This window comes from Arachis ipaensis, chromosome B10 (assembly GCF_000816755.2).
Source record: "Arachis ipaensis cultivar K30076 chromosome B10, Araip1.1, whole genome shotgun sequence".
NCBI classification, from domain to species: Eukaryota; Viridiplantae; Streptophyta; class Magnoliopsida; order Fabales; family Fabaceae; genus Arachis; species Arachis ipaensis.
This window is the reverse complement of record NC_029794.2, coordinates 114583617-114603084: the sequence shown is the minus strand read 5'-3', so window position 1 is coordinate 114603084 and position 19468 is coordinate 114583617. Positions and strand designations below refer to the sequence as shown.

The window sequence follows — 19468 nt, the reverse complement described above, 5'->3', positions numbered from 1 at the left end:
TCCATTTCTTGTAAGAATCAGATTTAGTGCTTGCAATCCTTGCTGCCTCGTTTTCAAATTGTAGAAAAAAATTTTTTTCTGAATTCAAGTGATCAGCAAGTTTATTGGCATTGATTGCATGTAATACTAGTTGTCTCCAGGTTTTGTAGAAATTTTCTGTGAATTTATCTAGAATTGGTACAGAGAGAGTGGTTGGATTTGAAGAAGACCTTGATCTTGGAAGTCTTGAAAAAGTGTTCTTGAATGTCCATACTTGGTAGGAAAATTTATATTCGAGCATTCTGTTCTTGAAGCTTGTGTTGATAGAAGTAAGAACCCAAGTCTTTAGGTAATGATCTTTTGTCTTCCATTTCTTATAAGAATTAGATTCAGTGCCTATAATCCTTGTCTCATTTTCAAATTGTAGAGGAATTTTTATCTTGATTCAAGTGATTAGCAAGTTCATTGGTATTAATCACATGTAATGCTAGTTTTCTCCATGTTTTGTAGGAATTTTCAGTAAGATTATCCAGAATTGGTGCAGAGAAAGTGGTTAGAGAAGAATGAGGGATGATAATAGCCATGGATCTTAAACCTTAGCCCGGGATGATAGTAGCCATGGATCTTAAACCTTAGCTTATGAAACTATGATAAAATTCTAAATGGATTTTGAATCTTAGCTCATGAAACCATGATAGAATTCTAATATTGTTGATGAACAATACTGCACATGTAGTGAAAAAAGAAAATAAAATTATGCAGAACCAAATAACCAAGTGAAATGGAATGAATATTATGTATATTATTCAGTGTATTACAAGAAGTGATGTTATGCTATTTATATACTAGCGGACATAACCAACCATGACTCATACTAGTTAGATAATAAGGTTCTGTTACACACAAAAATAGAACTAGAGTTCTAGAGTTTCTTGATTACCAAACTAGTCAATTTATTGAATTCTTGATTTTCTTTGGTCAATACTTCTATTATTAGGCTAAATAACTAAAATAATACAAAACAAGAGGACGTTTAGAATAAAATAGATATTTCAAATATTCGAGACGAAATTAGACTTAGTGTAAATGTTAAAAATTAAAACAATACTTTACTTTTTTATAAAACTTGGGTTAGGTCAAATTAAACAAATACCTAATCATTTAACAAGGTATAAATGCTAGTACACTACAAGAAATTACCGTAATAGTGATTGATTTAGCAACCGATTCTGGTGGTTGCTAAAACCTTGGTCGCTAATTAGAAAATAGCGACCAACATCGGTCGCTAAATCGGTTGCAAACATAATCGGTCGCTAAATCGTGACTAAATTTTCCATCGCTAAATCGATTGTTGAGTAAATCGGTCGCTAAATGGCAACCAACTTTTTTGTCACTAAATCGGTCGCCATGAAATCGGTTGTTAAATCGATCGCCAATGCTTGATTTGAAAATCTAAAATCAGTCGATAAATTGGTTGCTAATTACTGAACTAAAAAATATAAATCAATCACTAAATTGGTCGTTGTTCCTGATTTTATAATTATAAATTTTTACTAATTTCACATTTACCACTATTAAAACTTAATTTTCATAAATAATTATATTTCTACAAAATATAAAAACAATCAAGCATAGATTAATTTTTCAAATAAATACCAAAAATATTCACAATGTCTACGTAGAAATATAGAATTTAAAATATTAAAAATTCCTAAATATATCAGATTTATGATCCACAATCTAGACTAAAATATGGTAAAAATAATTCATGAACAACATAACTCTGCTCTATTCAATATCTACTTAGACCAAGCAACTGTATCTATCTCAGCTTGTACACTCCAATATAACTCGAACCTCTTTCAAGGGCACCACATCTTTTCATGATCGCAGGATCCTCATTCAGCAATGATGACAACCGCTTTTGCTGTAAAACAATATATCAAGATCAAATGAAAAATAGAGTAAGAACATTAAAAAATAATGTTCACTAAAATACATGAAAGTATTGGAAAGAGGGATGGATATCTTACAACCATTTTGCCTAGCTCCGTGAAAAAGTGATCAAGTAGGCTTTGTTTTGCTTCCAACAAGCTTGTACACACCATATTGACATAAGACGAAATTGTTGTTCCTGTTTTTACAGAAAGATGGACACATTCAGTACTTATATGCATTCTCAACATAATATGAGCTAAGTTTTAATTACGGAATTACAAACTGAATTAGATACTCTTAATTTTTGGTAGAACTTACCAATTCTCCTTAGATACAAATCATTATATCCATCAAAAATTGAGTGGGTAGGATTTCCACCCTTGTCAACATCTTGAGGAAGCTTCCAAAAGAAATCGACTGTTAAATAGTCATACTCCATGTCAAAAATTGGTATGCTTTTTTGGTTTCCTCCCTCGTTCTCTAATGAATCAACAGCTGCAAGAAGGAAATATTCATAATAAAGTTGATATAGTTTGGCAGCAAATTAATAACAAATTTAGCACACAACATTTTCACACATGGAAAATCTTAGCTAGCATTAAAATCTCTCATCAAAAGAAATAAATTCTTCTACCCTTTTGTAAATTCACTAGTTAAATCCAGGAAAGAAAGAATTAATACTTTTCAGTTCCATGGATATCAATATGCACTCTCAGTATGTCATCTTTCTTAAACTCACTTAACCAAGCATGAGACAATATTCAAATGTAAATGGATATAAGTATACAAAGAAATATTATTAAATAATAAGAAAAAACGCAATAGGGAGAATAAGTTTTTACCTCTTGAATTCAAGTTATAATGTGACCCTTCTTCTTAGAGGGAGCTATTATTCAACTTTGGTAAAGACTCATACGCATATTGTTGTGTTTATCCGAAGTTAATAATTAAAAATGGTCAAATAATTTAACATATTTGACTAAATTACTATCTAAATTTTTTCAATTATCAACTTAACACGATGCCACCTTCAACATAACATGCATTCCCATAGAATGCTTTTCTTCCCGTTAATATTTCCAGAAGCAGTACCCCAAAGGCACACACATCTCTCTTTCTGCTGCTCTCTCCTGCTTTGCCATGGTCAGGTGACGGGTAACCTACATCAATAAGAGCCTCGGTAGCCTGAATGCTCCCCAGTGGTCTCAAAGTAGCCACGCCACAGTCAGAAAGACAAGGCATCAAATTCTCATCCAGAAGAATATTGGCAGCCTTCAAGTTTCCATGGGCAATAGGTGGGGAGAATGCTGAGTGCAAGTAGCTAAAAACATTTATCATGTTTATGACTTATGAGTTGACATAATATGGGTATTGGCTAGACATGCATACAACTTATTACAAAATAGGGTGAAAATAAGGGTAGGTTCAAACTCAAAAATTTGTTAAGTAGACACAAAATAAAATTCTACCCAAATAATTAATAATATTTTTACAAATATTTTATCTTAATCACTAAACACGGGTATTCATCAGATGATTAAGAGAAAACGGTGATGTCATAATTAAAGTTAAGATCTCACAAACCTAAATGTAGTGTTAAAATAAAACAGCATGTAAAGGAGAAGGGTGTTCACGGAATATAAAGAAAAACAACATTCTCATACTTCCAAAATTTTCATCCAGCAAAACCACCTATTTACAGACAAATTCAACAATGAATTCAGAGTCATCTAAACATCTAACAAATTTAAAGACAAATACAAAAGTTCGCTTTCTAACAAATTAGTCAAAATCAAAATAAATTTAACATATATATCTAGAGATGGCTTAATTCTCTCAATATAATTATCATGACAACAAAATAACAAGATCCAACAAGGGATAGATTCTGAAGCCACATACTACTATATACACTAACAATAATTATACCATAGTTGATACTTCCAAAAGGGCACTAGACCCCTGATGAAGCAAAGAAGCATCTAAGATTCTGAAATTAAAGCTTTCCAAAAGGACAGAATTAAAAATCAGAAGAGTCCTAATAAAAAGTTGCACTAGGACCATAAATTTATAAGTATGTATTCAAGGTTTCTCCTAGCAGAACCACAAACAAGAGAGAACAGAGCAAAGAAGCAATGGTCCCAAGGAGCAAGATAGTAGAATAATATTACAGCTATTATAGCTAGGATTTACCTCTAATTGTTCAATTTGTTCCCAAACAGTTTAAATTCAGGTCACATTGCTTCAAGCTCATCTATTACAGCTAGCAATCTCTGTTATTAAAAAATGACTTGCAAGACACAAAATCACTAAATACCAAATACTTAAATTACTAAATTAAAACAGAGCTAATGTGTGAGGAGAGAATAGAAAGAACAGAGAAGAAGTTTCAAGATTCTTCTATGTGCAGAGAAAGATCTCAATTTTTTATTCTTATCACTAACTAAACTAACTTATAGATAAATATGGAGCTAACTAACAAAGAGATATATTACAAATTTAAGCTTCATAATAACTCGGTATATTCAAGGTTTTTTGTAGAAGAAAAAAGAACAAAAAAAACTATCGTAAGTCTTTTTTGTAGGCTCGTGTGTTCTTGTAGTGAGAAAATCTAATTAGCAGATTTATGTGGTTGGAGAAGATTCAAAAATAGATATAGTGAAAAAGCCTTAACAGAATGAATCGGAATTTAGATTAGGGAATAGAATACCTGCCTGAACAAATTGAACGAATGGAGGCTATCAGATAGTAATAACGGAACAAATTGAACAAATCAACTAGTAAAGAAATTGATGAAGATGACGGTGACGGCACCGAGATCTTAGAAGATGACAGCGACGATGCTGCAAACTCAGAAGACGACTATGACGGCGTTGCGAGTTCAGAAGACGACGATGATAGCTGCGAGTTCAGAAGACGACGGTGGCGCTGCGAGCTCAGACAACGACGCCAGCGCTGCGAACTCAGAAGACGACGACGTCGCAAATGGAGAAGGTGTTGTGGTGTGTGGTGCTTCCGGCGGTGGTCACATCCGTGGTAGAGGGGGAGAAGTGTAGCTCAGTAACTGTTTGAGAATGTGAGAATGGTCACTAGTGATGCTGAGTTAGTTTAGTGAGGGTAGAGTAATTTAGTAACTTTTTTAAATTAGCGACCGATTTAGTGACCAATTAGTTATAACGTTATTATGAAGCAGTCACTAAATTAAAAATAACGACCGATTTAGTGACCAATCGCTTTAAATTAGTATCTAATTTGGGTTGCTAAATCGGTCGTTATTTTAACTATTAGCAATCGATTTAGCGACCACCAGCTTAACGACCGAGTTAGTTTTCAGCTTAATTCTCTATTGGTGCAGAATCAGTTACTAAATTAAAAAATAGCGACCGATTTTGTGGCTAACAATTCTAAGCATTACTTCCTCATTTTGGTTGCTAATTCGGTCACTAAGTTAAAAAATAGCGACCGATTTTAGCAACCAACGTTATGTTACGCGTATAAAAATCTTATCAGTCGCTATTAGGGACCGATTTCTTTAATTTGGTCACTAAAATTAATCGTTAATTGTAATTTAGGGACTGATTTAGTGACTAACATTTTTTCAGTCCTTAAAATATTATATCGGTTGCTAAATCAATTGCTATTAGCAACTAAATTTTTCGATCACTAAAATCAGTCGCTATTTTAAAACTTTCTTGTAGTGGTAGCAAAAAAAAATACATATTTAGTATTTTATAAAAAAAAATTATATTACTATAAAAAATTTTATTTATTTGTCTATTGTAAATTTTATTTTACTACTCATGTAGTCACGTACACAAAAATGTAATCTTTATCGTATATATGATAATATGAAGTCTTTGAGTTGTAAAAGGTTTAATAATAAGTATTTACATTTTGATATTTTGTTGTTTACGTTAAATATAATGTGAGGTATGCATGACGTGGGACCGATCCAATATTTTTCTCTTGATATAGATGTCTAAATCTCTTTGAATATTTTGTAGGACTCCATGTTCTTATTTAATGGTCCAGTTCAATCACTGAGCCAAAACTTTAATATTTCTTTGGTAGATTAATCACTATTGTATGGTAGAAAAAGTATTAATGCACTTTCAAAGAGAATAAATTGAAAGTAACCCCTATACGGAAAAGTATATATTATATTATTATTTATTTGATAAAGGGCACTATGATCTATAAATGTTGAACATGTTAAAGATCCACTAAGATGGTGACTAACTCACTAATAGAATATATACATGGATGGATATGGATATTAATTAGTGGGTAGATGAACCTAATTGAGCATCACATGGTGTTAATTAAGTGTGTCAATGTTCACCCGTGTGTCATCATAGTTTTAGTGTCCAATTAAATTAGCTCCGTGGATTCCTCCATTCAACGAATTTAAGAAAAGTGATGAATTATAGTCACTCACCTTAGCTTAATTTGTAGATTATGCACATGAAACCCATCTAGAAGCCCCTCTCTCGTTGGGATTAATGCTGGCAGGGATTCCAAAAACAATAATGTATTAATATGAAATAAAATGAAGATTTGATCAAATAAAGTTGTCTATGATGGTGTTGTCGATTTGTAAAATAATTTTATATACAAATTGTTAGGTTATGAAACGACTTTTTTTAATTAAATTGATAATTTAAATTTATGTAAATAATTTTATATTTAATATATCTTAGCTTTTCATATAATTTTTTGTTTGAATTGGTGTTAATTTTGTATAAGTTTTTTTTTCTTTTTATTTGTTGTATGCTAATTTTTTTTCTTTTAGGATTAACAAAGATCGAACTCTAGACTATTAGACTATAGAAGTTCTGGTACCATATTATAAAACCATTAAAAAGCTTAAACTGATAGGAAGAGACATTTGTTCTTGTGAAGATTGGCTGGTGTATAGCTCATCTGCTGGTGAATACTTGTAAGCTTTCTGTCAGGATGAGATATACGTCAGCGAAGAGAGAATAAGCGTGGCTACCTGCAAAAGGCACTCCAACGCTCAAGTCAATATGTGAGTAATAAGTTTTGCAGAATGCAATGTGTGGAACAATCTTCTTACCATTTCCTTTTTATCTGAAAATGAAAAATAACTGATATGTCTCCGAGTAATGATGTTTTAAGCGGAGAGTAATTGCATACCTGACGTTTTGATACTCGTTTGAATGTCAGTTATGGTCAACCGACTTTTAACATTTTATGGCCGAGTTAAAACTTGTAACCGATGTATAACGGTCATATCACAGCCACAAGCTTGGTCTGATAGTAGTTTTGATGAAACAGGTTGAGTTTTGAGAGAATGAGTTATAACTCGGCATTTTGATAAGGGTAAAGAGTCCCCAGTTCAACGTGTTTTATTAAAAAGTATTTAGAATAATTAAATGTAATAGTTGTATTTTCCTTGGAAAAAAGAAAACAAAGGGTCTTGTCATTTAAAAATTATTTTCAGTTTCAATGAGGCTTTTATTACCATTGGTGGTTTGGGAAATAACGGCTGTGATGTACTTCGAACTGAAAAGTTTTTATTAAATGTTTGTTAAAGTATTTTGGAATCCTGAAAATTTTCATTAAAGGTAGTTTTGTTTTATTGAAACAAGTTTTTGAAGATCAAGAAATGAGTAAAAGAGGTTAGTTTACTCTTATTTGTTTTTCTAATTTTGGCCACTTGCTTTCTTTTTTTTCTGTTCTTGGGTAACAATGGGTGAGAAAAAGGAAAAAGTTTTTCTGAAATTGAAGATGATGGGTCGTATAATTGGGTGAATAAGGATGTTAAGGTTCGCGGGTCTCTCTTTACTGATAAGGGTAGTGTCGATGAAATAGATACTTCAAAGATAGTGAGGGCTGGAATTCGGGTGGAATTGTTGCCATGCACGAGGGCTGAGCGTGTTTTTCATAGAAAAAAGGATTTTGAGTATTTTTACATGTATAGTTGTGTTATTGAAGAACTACATGTGAAATTGTCGTTTACGGCTTTTGAATGTGATATTTTAAAGCAACTTAACAGTGCTCCATCTCAACTCCATCTAAATGGTTGGGCTTTTGTGAAATGTTTTGAGATTTTAATAGAATTTTTAAAGATAAAACCTACTCTTGAATTATTTTTCTCTTTGTTTCAAGTTAAAGGAATTTGGGTGAATCTGAACAGTGTCCCAGATTTTTCTAATTTTAAACTTTATAAGTTGTCTTTTAAGGATTTTAAGGAAATATTTTTGAAAATAAAATCGATGGACGAGGATTTTTCCTTTTATTTAGATGATCATTTAGGAAAAAAATTTTCAATGTATTAGTGCTCACAGCCACAATATATACTCTGTCCGGAATAGATTACTCTTTGGAACGAGTGTATAATAGGTTATCTCATTGAGATTGTTGATAGAGTGGATCTGATTTCTGTATGACTTGCTTCTATGGGAGGAAGATAGAATATCGGTGGTAAATTATTTTAGTGAGAGTGTGCTAAGCTGTTTGTTTAGTAGATTGTTGTCTTGACTTGTGGTTTGATGTTATTTGTTTTTGTTTTGTAGATGGGAAATATCTTAGGGTATCGGTAGCGAGCTTGTCGAATGAGGACAAAAAATTTTGATAAGGAGGGTTCTTGTTCTAATCCTAAAAAAGTTGATGGTGAGGGGGAGGTGAATCAACCAGCTCCCAAGTAGAAGAATTTTATTTTTAAGAAAAGGAAGGTCATCTATGAGGTGGTCAAATAAGATCTACATATAAACAATTTTTCTGTAGACATGATACATGATAGAACTTAATAGTGTCGTTTGATCCATGTAGCCGACCCTACTTAGTAGGATAAGGCTTTGTTGTTGTTGTTATTGTTGTTGTTGTTGTTGTTGTTGTTGTAGTAATCTATCAATAATGAATATTTATAATTTAATTTTGGTAATTATATTTCAAGTTCAAAATCTGTTGGTATGAGTAAATATCGGTATTTTTCGATGAATTTAACTTTGCTAATACTTCATCATATATCTTCTATCCTTGTGTTACTAATATCATTTATATTAGTAACTCATATATATTATTACTTGTATTTTAATATATTCAATTTTTATAGTTATCCGTTTAAGATATTTATAATTTGAATCGCTGACTTAGCAGCTTAATGCCGTGATACCCAACTCCTCCATTTAATAACTAGGACACCTTATTAGATTTCATTAATTATTACCACCTAATCACCATCATTATCTTTTCATATTTAATGAAGCCAAAGAAAGAAAAAGAGAGAGAACGTGAAACTTCCATGGAAAACTGAAAGCTTCTGAGCTTGATTTCTTGAAATCTGTAACTCTAATAAAAATTTAAACTAATTAAAGTGTTCGTATCTTTCTCTTCACGTTGATGTCATTTTTGTTCGAGAGAAATCGATGGTGAAGCTTCTATCCCTCTTTGACATTTTCTTCTTAGATTTTTCAGTCAGAAAGTTTTTCTGGTACTTCGGTTGTGATGATAGCGAACTACAGGTAGGGTTTGATAATTTTAATATGAATTAAATGTGTTCTTGAAGTGTGATTGTTAATTGGATATTTGTGACTTGAAATTGAATAATTTTATGCTTGAATTTTGATGAAACTTTGTTGATTTGATGACTTTATGTTTCGTTTTCAAGGAGACAACCTAAAATAAAACTGTTGAGCTATGTTTTGGGGCTGTTTTCAAGCTTTATTGTTAAGAAATTTGATGTGTTTTGGTAGTTGAAAAATTAAAATAAAAACTAAGAAAAATTGGCAATCGAAAAACTCGAAAACTAATTAAAAATCAAACAGAAAACTTGAAAAAAAAACAAGGTAAAGGTTCGATTTTCTTGAAAAAGAAAGAACACCAACAGTGACATGAGAAATTGTGAAGATATAATCATAATTTAATAAAAAATTGAGGATAAAATAGTAATAGAACATGTTTAGGGGTTTTGGGTATTAAATAAAGAGTTCAGAAGTAGAACGAGTATTTTATAAAAATACAGGGATATTTTTGGTAATTGTATGTAAAGTTATTTTAGTAAAAATTATAAAAATGTTGGGTTAAATATTTAAAAGCTTAAGGTTAAAATATAATTATTAAAAATTTAAGCATAAGACTTTAGTTAATAAGTTTTAAACAATAGTAAAACAATATGATATTATTATTTTATTATTAATATTAGTTTTCTTATATTAATATAATATATTAGTATTATAATTAAAAAAATAATATTATTTTTTATATTTATAATATTACAAGAGGATAAAACAGCTATACTCCTTAAAAGCTTTAGAAAGACAAAGTTAAGTTAAAAATATTTGATTCTCTTTTCATAAGACATTTAGGAAAAGGCGAGGGAAGAGTGAAAAGATAATTTATATCGCGAAAATATAAGAAAGTAAAAGAGAAAGAAAAGAAAAGAAAAGAAAAGAAAAGAAAAAGGTTAAAGGAATCTCTGCCACAGTAGAGTAAAGAGCAAAGACTAAAAGAATCTAAAGAACTTCTGTCACACGAGAGCAGATCTTTGCCACAAGAGAGTAGAAGTCAAAGATAAAAAGACTCTAAAAGACTGTCTGTCACATGAGAGTGGATGAAACATGATTATTTGCTGCTAAAAACGAGAAGAGATATGGTGGTGATTCTATTGAGAAAGTTACTTTCCAGAGATACATCGTGTAACATCCTAATATTCAAATCCTTATGCTCGAGTCATAAGTCAATGATATTACAGTGGTACGACTCTCAGGTGGATTTTTAATATATAAATATAGGTAATTTTCGAAAGGAGTATTAATCGAGAAGCCTGAAAAGAGTAGAAATAAAATCCCGGGCCCATGGGTTTCCAGTACGGTAAAAGTGCCAAATAAATTCAATGTACTGCAATAAAAACTCACTAAGCATCCTAAACTTCTTCACCAATTATTCATCCTAGGTTCTCGCTAATCCATGAATAGGCAACTATCATAAGGGAGTGCTAAATTCAATTCATGTTTTACATGTTTCCCAATTCGCTGACTCTTCCACGAATCAGACTCAGAATTATAAGCAAAACCATCACCAGTTGTTTTGCCTCAGCAATTCTATATCAATACATCATACACTCGCCTGGAGCTAGTGAAACCACATCACTGCGTCTACCCAGGGAGCTCCGGTTATCTCATTCAATAATCATCATCATCATGCAATCGCATCATCAATTCATCCCATCAAGAACAGCCCTCACACCCACCGACACCAGCATGAGGGGCATCTCAGTTGTACAAACACAAGCAATACAGGCAAGTAATACACAAATATGGTACAAGTAGAACAAGTAGCATATAGTCAGGTAACATGGCATATATGATGTAGAAATCCAAAACAAATGGCAAACCCAAACAATTCAAACATATGCAAATGATGAATGCCTGCCCTATGGCTGATGATATCATCTGTCGGTTATATAGCCAACCCGACATGTCCTGGTAGCTAACCATTGGACAGAAACACCCATTGCGGAGCAAGTAGGTTTGAGCTACAACCCCCTTGCTACTACCCGCTCAACCCAGAACCAGTGGAATAACCACTACTGCGGCTACTACCCAGGCAGGTGTTTAAAAGCTCAACCTGGAGCAAGTGGATTCACCACTACTGCCGCTACTACCCAGGCGTCACAATCTCTGACCCAGAGCAAGTGGGACAAACCACAACCCTTGCTACTACCCAGGATCCCAATACATACGTTCGTTCAGTTTAGAAGCAATCATCACTGTTATCAAATCTCAAACATTAACCTAGAGCAAGCGGGATGAACCACCACCCTTACTACTACCCAGGTATCACAAATACACCTTTATTCAAAACTCCATAATTAAACTCATTTATCATAAACATCCTTTCCCATCTCATACCCGGAGCAAGTGGACAACGCCACTACCTACTACCCGGGGTCACATATCATATTTCAGCATTTTTCATTATTATCCATTTAACACATTCATTCATTAATCATATATGCATTTATACTCAGCCATAAACAGTAATGACTTTGCCGTAACCCGGCAATAACTCAGCCATTCGGCTCATGGTTCAATCAAGAAGCGGCCATTTATCAATAAATATAGCCCTTCGGCTCATGGCATACACGGTACTTCCACCGTCATCCTCCATATCTCATATAATCATCTTTGATCATCATTGATCGTAACCTTTTCCCTTGCTTCACTCGCAAGTTACCACATCCCTTAGCTCATTTCTCATTGCTAGGCATATCACAATGATTTAATACACAAAGGGTGAGATCGGAGGCTTAGAAGTATGAGATTTGGCTTTAAAAACTCAAAAATCAACTTTGGCATGAAAACAGGGCCACGCGTACGTGCACTCCACGCGCACGCGTGGATGGCCACAAAACTCATCGACGCGCAAGTGTCATACGCGCGAATGCGCGGGTTGAAAAATATCCAAATGGCGCGCTTGCGTCAACCATGCGTACACGTGGATACCTTTGTGCCCCAGGCACAAAACTGGCACAACTCTCGGGAAAATGGCTGGGCATTTGGTGCAGCGCATCGACGCGCCCGCGCACACCACGCGCACGCGTGGATGGTGCTTTCTTGAAGAACGGCGCGTACGCGCCAAATGCGCCTACGCGCGGAGGGTCGTTCTGCTAAACATTTTCTAAGTTAAAAGCTACAGGATTTACAGATTCAACCCCCAATCTTCCGACGGACATAACTCTCTCATTTTAAATTGTTTTTCACCCGTTCTTTGAACGGCATGGACATCCCGGATCCAATTTCATTTCTAAACAAATTTGGCACAAACAGAGATCCGTAGTCCAAGTTATGTCCCGTCAAAATATGCCCAAAAACCATATTTTCATGCAAAATCACAAGGTGCCATTTTCAAAACAAGCCATTTTCAACTATTTTCCAAATCAACCAAAACATGCCAATTTCAACCCTTTTTGAAATCAATCAAAATGTACAAAAATCAACATCAAGCCATCCTCAACTCACACATTGACACTTTACCAAAATTCCCAAAACCACATCCAACCATTTTAACACTTCTCAATCAAATGACTAAAGGACAAACACAATATCATGTCATACATCCTTCCTCATCCCAATTTCCAATAATACCATTTCCAAATCAACCATCATTATACCTAATCAACATCATACTCACTATCACGTGGTTTCACCCACAAATCAACCTTAATCATTCCCCAAGCATATATCACAACATACATATCTCTAATGTACTTGTGCCATCATACAATACATACATCGACTTACCTTTCTTACCTCTTTCCGGCCTCCGGCCCAAAATTCATGGCCTTCGGCCCAATTTTCACAATTTAAATGCATAAACCACAAATCAATACTCATTACCCCAGTACATCAAATTTTCAATACACCAAGCATACAAGGCCACACAATTCTCAACCCAATCATTAATTTACATTACATATCAACTATGCATATTAGCACCAACCATTTACACAATCTAAACTTAATCCTAGGGGCATCTAGCCTAGGAATTCTCATCACAACACACGGTACTTAAATGAAACTTAAACCGTACCTCTTGTAGCCAAACCAATTGAGCCTCTTCTTTGGAAGTCTTCACCAACCTTAGCTCCAAGCCTTACCAAAGTTCCTCAAGCAATACCAATCTCCCAATGGTGCACCAACATCACCAAATACACTAACATAACCAATATCACATACATACATCAACCTAGGGCTCATAAAAATGACAAATCACAAGGGTTTGAGCACTTCTTACCTCAGCCCATATGAAGTAGGGATAGAACCCACTTAGAATCTATGTTGGAGTATCCCTAAACACCCAAAATCACAAGATTTCAATACTAGCTACCCAAAAACGTGTAACAATGGGAAATTTCGAAAACTGGGCAAATATGAATGGAATACTCACCACAAAACTTAGATAGAATTGTAGAGGATGAGAAGAGCGACGTGTGGCTGCAAACGGCTCGTCAATCGGAGCTCCGTAGCTCAAGTTATGGTAGTTTGAAGATCAAAGAGGGTTAGGTTTTCTCTCTTCTCTTCTCTCTTCTCAATTTCAGCGCCCCAACCCTTCTTTTAAGGGTAAAATGAGCTGAAATACTCATAACTAATGTTTATATATGTTGGGTCTTGGGCTCACTTAGGCCCGGTTCACTTATTTTTGCCCGTTGGCCCAATTTTGGGCCAAAACCTTTAAGATTAGCGCTCTAAATCGCACTTTAGATATTTCTACCTTCCCTAATTATAATTCCTCATTTCTTAATCTTATTTACTCATAATCAATTTCCTCAGCTGTAGTAGCAGACAGATCTCAGCCGGTACTGCCGATCAAAATTTCACTACGCGCTTTTACGCAGAAAACTATGTTTTTCGACTCGGAAAAATTCACTGAATCCAAATATCATATTTAAATTATCAAATTCCAATTGCCAAATATTCTAACCATATTCGCTCCTATTTAACTTATTATTTAATTAATTTTTGTTAGACCGGGTATTACACATCGGCCAATCCAGGGAATGGTCGCATATGTAAGACACAGGTTGCTTACAAAGGTTATCAATACATACATCGGCTAGAGAGAGCCGCACCTGTAAGACAGAAGTTGCTTACAGAGGTTATGTTTGCATACATCGGCTCAAGAGAGTCTCACCTATAAGACAGAGGTTACTTACAGAGGTTATACTAACTGGAAGGCCAAACTCAGACAAAGGTTGCTGGGTTATGTCAGGAGCAGGTAGAACTGACAGATAAGCTCATTACCTGCACTAGGAATAGACATGCACTATACTTTTTTGCGTATATTTCTGTGTTGTGCATCTCTGTAAATGTGTCTGTGCTTTTTGATTGATTGCTTCTTTGTACTTTGGTGCATTTAAGTTCATATGTACTCTGTTGTTTGTCTGCCATTAAAACAAGAATAAAATGAACATAATTATCCACTCCAGCCCCACTAAGAACTCTCCAGTTCTTACCCTCTCTTTCCACCCCTTTCAGCTACAGGTACGATGGCTTATTGCGAAGCTGCAGAAGCATAGAAGAATATGTTTGCAAGCTGAGTTGTTGTTAGAATTTATTTTTTCCTTCGCCTTGTTAGTTGAAGTTTTATTCAGAGGGGTAGGTTTTGTAATTAGTTTTGTATGTAATACTATAATGTATTATTAATATTAAGTATGTGAATATGTGTTATTTGTTCTTGATGGAAAAGTTTTAACTTTTTAAAAAGCCTGCCGATAGATTAACGCGTAAAGACTCAATATTAAATAGATAATAAAGGAATTACATTAGTAACACCTTACTTTTGGTACGATCATGACGTGTTGAAAGTTGGGTCATTACACTCGGCAAAACGAATGATGGTTTTCAGTGGCTAAGAGAAGGGAGGGTTGAATCTTAGCCCCTTTTTTTACTTAATAATACTTGCTGGTCTTTGAAGTAACTTCTGGAGACTTTTTGCTTTTTGTCTCGTACCCAGCCACGAGACTTTTTCTTTTTATCTCGTTACCAGGCACGAGATATTTTTCAGTTTTATCTCCTGGGCAGCAAAAATAGAAATGGAGTAGAGGAGAGAGAGAGAATTACACCAAGATATATCCTGGTTCAGCTGCTAAGTGCAATGCAGCCTACATCCAGTCTCCATCACAACAATGATGGAATTTCACTATAATCATTCTTGATTACAAACACCAATTCTCCCTAGGAACTACCCTTCCTATTCGGGACAAGTCCAGAATCTAAACCCCAATCCTGAACTTGACTTGGTCACTGCCAAGCTCTCCAACTGCTAAGTGCTAATCCAACTTGCAAGGAGATTCCCACAGAATCATGAAACACAACACAGATGTACAAAGGACCTCTAAGGACATCTATGGCTTTTTATTTTAATTTTGCACTCTCTGCCTTTTTTTGCTCTATGGCTTTTCTTACAAACCTCACTGTTTGCCTTTTTCCATGAGACTCAAGACAGACAAAATTAAACAGAAAAATACAACATGAAACACATTGAAGGAGAAGAACATATGTTGGCTTAAGTAGCTATGGAAACACTGTGCTTTGACTCTTACTCCTTGCCTCAAGCCCTGGCTGTTCTCCCTTACTTATAGGGGGAAGCTTCCACGGTTGAAACCAAATAAACCAAGCCAAACTTCTTCTTCTTCATGCAAACCGGTTCGGCCAGAGAGAGAAGAGAGATAACCGAATGCAAAACCCAACATGCAATTACCTCTGGTCCTTCCTTGGTCACCAATCTTCATCAATCCAAGCCTTCCATCTTGTCTTGTACTTCAAGAAGGATTCCTAGCCCTTGATGAGTTATTGATGATGACAGCTTCATCTGCGCAAACTTCTGCCTCCTCTATCACGTAGCCACTGTAGCTACCTCCTGTGGTGGTTGAGCAAAAAACAGAGACAAGCCATCCCTCCAAGGATCTTTCTCCTCTGACCGAAATCTTCTTCATCCATTTTTGGTATGGAGAAGCTGAGATCTCTTCACCAAATCTTACCATTTGTGGTTGAAGATCTCAATCACAACATACTTTTTGTTTTCTTTTTCTTGCCATCATTGTGATGGTCTTGTTGCTTGCTTTTTTTTCTTTTCGGTAGCTAGCTTTAGCCTCCATGCTTTCTCTGTTGAAATGACCGAAGGAGAAGAGAGAGTAGAGAGAGAGAAGAAAGAGAATGAAGAAAAGCATTCAATGAATTTTGAACAAATGAATTAAACTAATTAATTTTCTTCCCTTTTTGCTTTAGGTAGTGTGTAGCATTGATGATCTCAATCAAATCAGATGCTAATTTCTCTCTCATGATTTCCAATGCAAGTTAATGATAATTGAATTAAATTTGGAATCCATCACATGGGATAGAGAGATCCGTTGGAAGCAAGAAATATTTGCTCTCTCTTTTTTTTTATTTCAGACCAACAAGCTAGTTTCTAGCAACCAATTTAATTTTGGGCTGGTTCAACATAATTCTGGCTCAATTAACCACAAATTGCTTCAGCCATAACACCTAAGAATTTTGAACAAGGCTGAATGTTTTACATTCACATTGGGCTTGCAATATTCCTTTTCTTTTCGGCCCAATTACAAAAACCTGTATAGCAAAATTATTTCAATTAGAACATATGAATTAAAATTAAATTAATAATTTTACAACTAATTATTTTTAATAATGCTTGATCATCATCAATTTAAATTAGAGTTTTCTAAACTCATCAATCTCCCCTTTGATGACAAACATTATTAAAAATTAAAATGGAAAGAGATCAAAAGTTAGAGTACTCCCTTTGTGAATACTTGGATTCCTTCCTTTCTAATTGTTACATGGTTCCCCCTTCATGTATGTTATTTCACCAAGGGAAGCTTTATACCTGTAACAATTTTATCAAGCCAAAGGCAACTATGTTATTCAACATATAAAATTTTTTTAATGTTGAATGGCTTGATTTATGAGCAGAATTGAAGTGATAAATAAAACTCATTCGTTATCATAAAATTGACTTTCTGCTCAAACATACAAAGTAATTGAGTACATATCAACCAAAAATATTTTTGATGTTTCAAGGAGTTGCTATTCAATCTATTCGAAAATATTTTCCAATCAACTTATCGGAGCAAATTAATCAGAACAAGAAAAATATTTTTAATCAAGCATGATCATCTCAAACCATAGCAACTATCAGAATTTATTTTCACATCATAGCTTAAAGGAACTGCCAAAAATAAAGTATTCCTAATCCAAAATACAGCAAACATATTTACCAAGGTAAATCAAATGTATCACAAACAGGTATTTCTACAAAGATAAAACAGATGCATCACAAGCATCAAGAAGATCACCACAACAAATAATTGAAACAAGGGTGATCATAAATCCACAAAGGATTTCATCCCCTGTTTTTTTAATTTTAATTTTCCAGCCATTTCTCCCCTTTTTGTCATCAAAGGGGCACCTGAAAATAGTGTCATTGGAAGCAAAATATCCAAAATATAACCAAAATACTAAGATTTTATCACAGTGTCATAGGTCTAAAGTATCTAAGCAGACTACTACAGTATCAGATTGAGCCGAAACAAGCCAAATATCAACAAAAGAAAAAAAAACAGTTTTTAATCATCAGATAAATTGTACTCAGAGCCATCTGCATCATTATCATTGTCACTCCCCATTTCTTCTTCAAAGCTCTGCAGCATTAGGCCCACCCGCTCTTGGCACTTCATCCATGCCCTTTCACTTTCAAAAGCTTGTTTATGTGCAGCCTTGTATGAATCCACCATTAGTTTAGACATGTTTGAGAACTCAATAAGAATATCTTTGATCGATTCTGCTGTCTTGGAATGCTCAGGTGGCCGGCTCTCAAACTCGTTGTCAGAGGGAATAGACTTTTTCCCTTAGTTCCCTTTCATACCTCCTCCTCCCTTAATGAGTGAAACCTTATTCTCTACAGCTTCATTGATTAGATCAACTTTAAAATATTCAAAAATTCTGGTGAGAAACACGCCATAAGGTAAATTTGCCTTTTTGGTATTTTTAACAGATTCCCACATATGCCTTATCATAAGGTATGCAAAAGAAATTGGAGAGGAGTAACAAGAGCAAAAAGTACAAGAGAGTCAGAAATAGTTACTCTGTTATGTGAACCACTTTGAGGGGTTAGAATATGAGTGATGATCCTGTGGAGCAGTGAGTTTGTGGGGCCGAGGGCCTTGTGAGTCGGGATGGTGCCATCCAAGCTAGACAAGCTCTCACAAATCTGTTGAAGAGCAACCTGATGAGCGGATATTTTATACGCTTTTTGGGGATAATTTCATATAGTTTAGAGTATGTTTTAGTTAGTTTTTAGTCTATTTCTAGTAGTTTTTAGGAAAAATTCATATTTCTGGACTTTACTATGAGTTGTGTGTTTTTCTGTAATTTCAGGTATTTTTCTGGCTGAAATTGAAGGAGCTGAGCAAAAATCTGATTCAGGCTGAAAAAGGACTGCTAATGCTATTGGATTCTGACCTCCCTGCACTCAAATTGGATTTTCTGGAGCTACAGAACTTGAAATGGCATGCTTTCAATTGCATTGGAAAGTAGATATCCAGAGCTTTCCAGCAATATATAATAGTCCATACTTTGCACAAGGATAGATGACGTAAACTGGCGTTCAACGCCAGTTCTCTGCCCAATTCTGGCGTCCAGCGCTAGAAAAGGATCAAAAACTGGAGTTGAACGCCCAAACTGGCATAAAAACTGGCGTTCAACTCCACAAATGGCCTCTGCACGTGACTCACTTAAATCTCAGCCCCAGCACACACCAAGTGGGCCCCAGAAGTGGACCTCTGCATCATCCATCATAGTCCACCCATATTTTGTAATCCTAGGCTACTAGTTTAGTATTTAAACAACTTTTAGAGACTTATTTTGCATCTCATGACATTTTCAGATCTAAACTTTGTATTCTCGTCTCTTAGATTCCTTAATCCGAATCTCCGTGGTATAAGCTAGAACTGATGGCGGCATTCATGAGAATCCAGAAAGTCTAAACCTTGTCTGTGGTATTCCGA

The 19468-nt window shown here is 34.6% G+C and overlaps 1 protein-coding gene and 1 long non-coding RNA gene across 2 annotated transcripts; both read right to left on the bottom strand.

Annotated features, from left to right (window-relative positions):
- On the bottom strand, positions 1855–2088 carry LOC110268220. Its single transcript, XR_002356332.1, has 2 exons — positions 2013–2088; positions 1855–1906 (listed from the first exon to the last, which is right to left on the bottom strand). It is a non-coding gene; the product is annotated as an uncharacterized LOC110268220 (long non-coding RNA).
- Positions 2926–3255, bottom strand: LOC107620864 (protein STRUBBELIG-RECEPTOR FAMILY 2-like). The gene has a single exon (XM_016322966.1). The coding sequence runs from the start codon at positions 3253–3255 to the stop codon at positions 2926–2928; it is 330 nt and encodes a 109-aa protein (XP_016178452.1).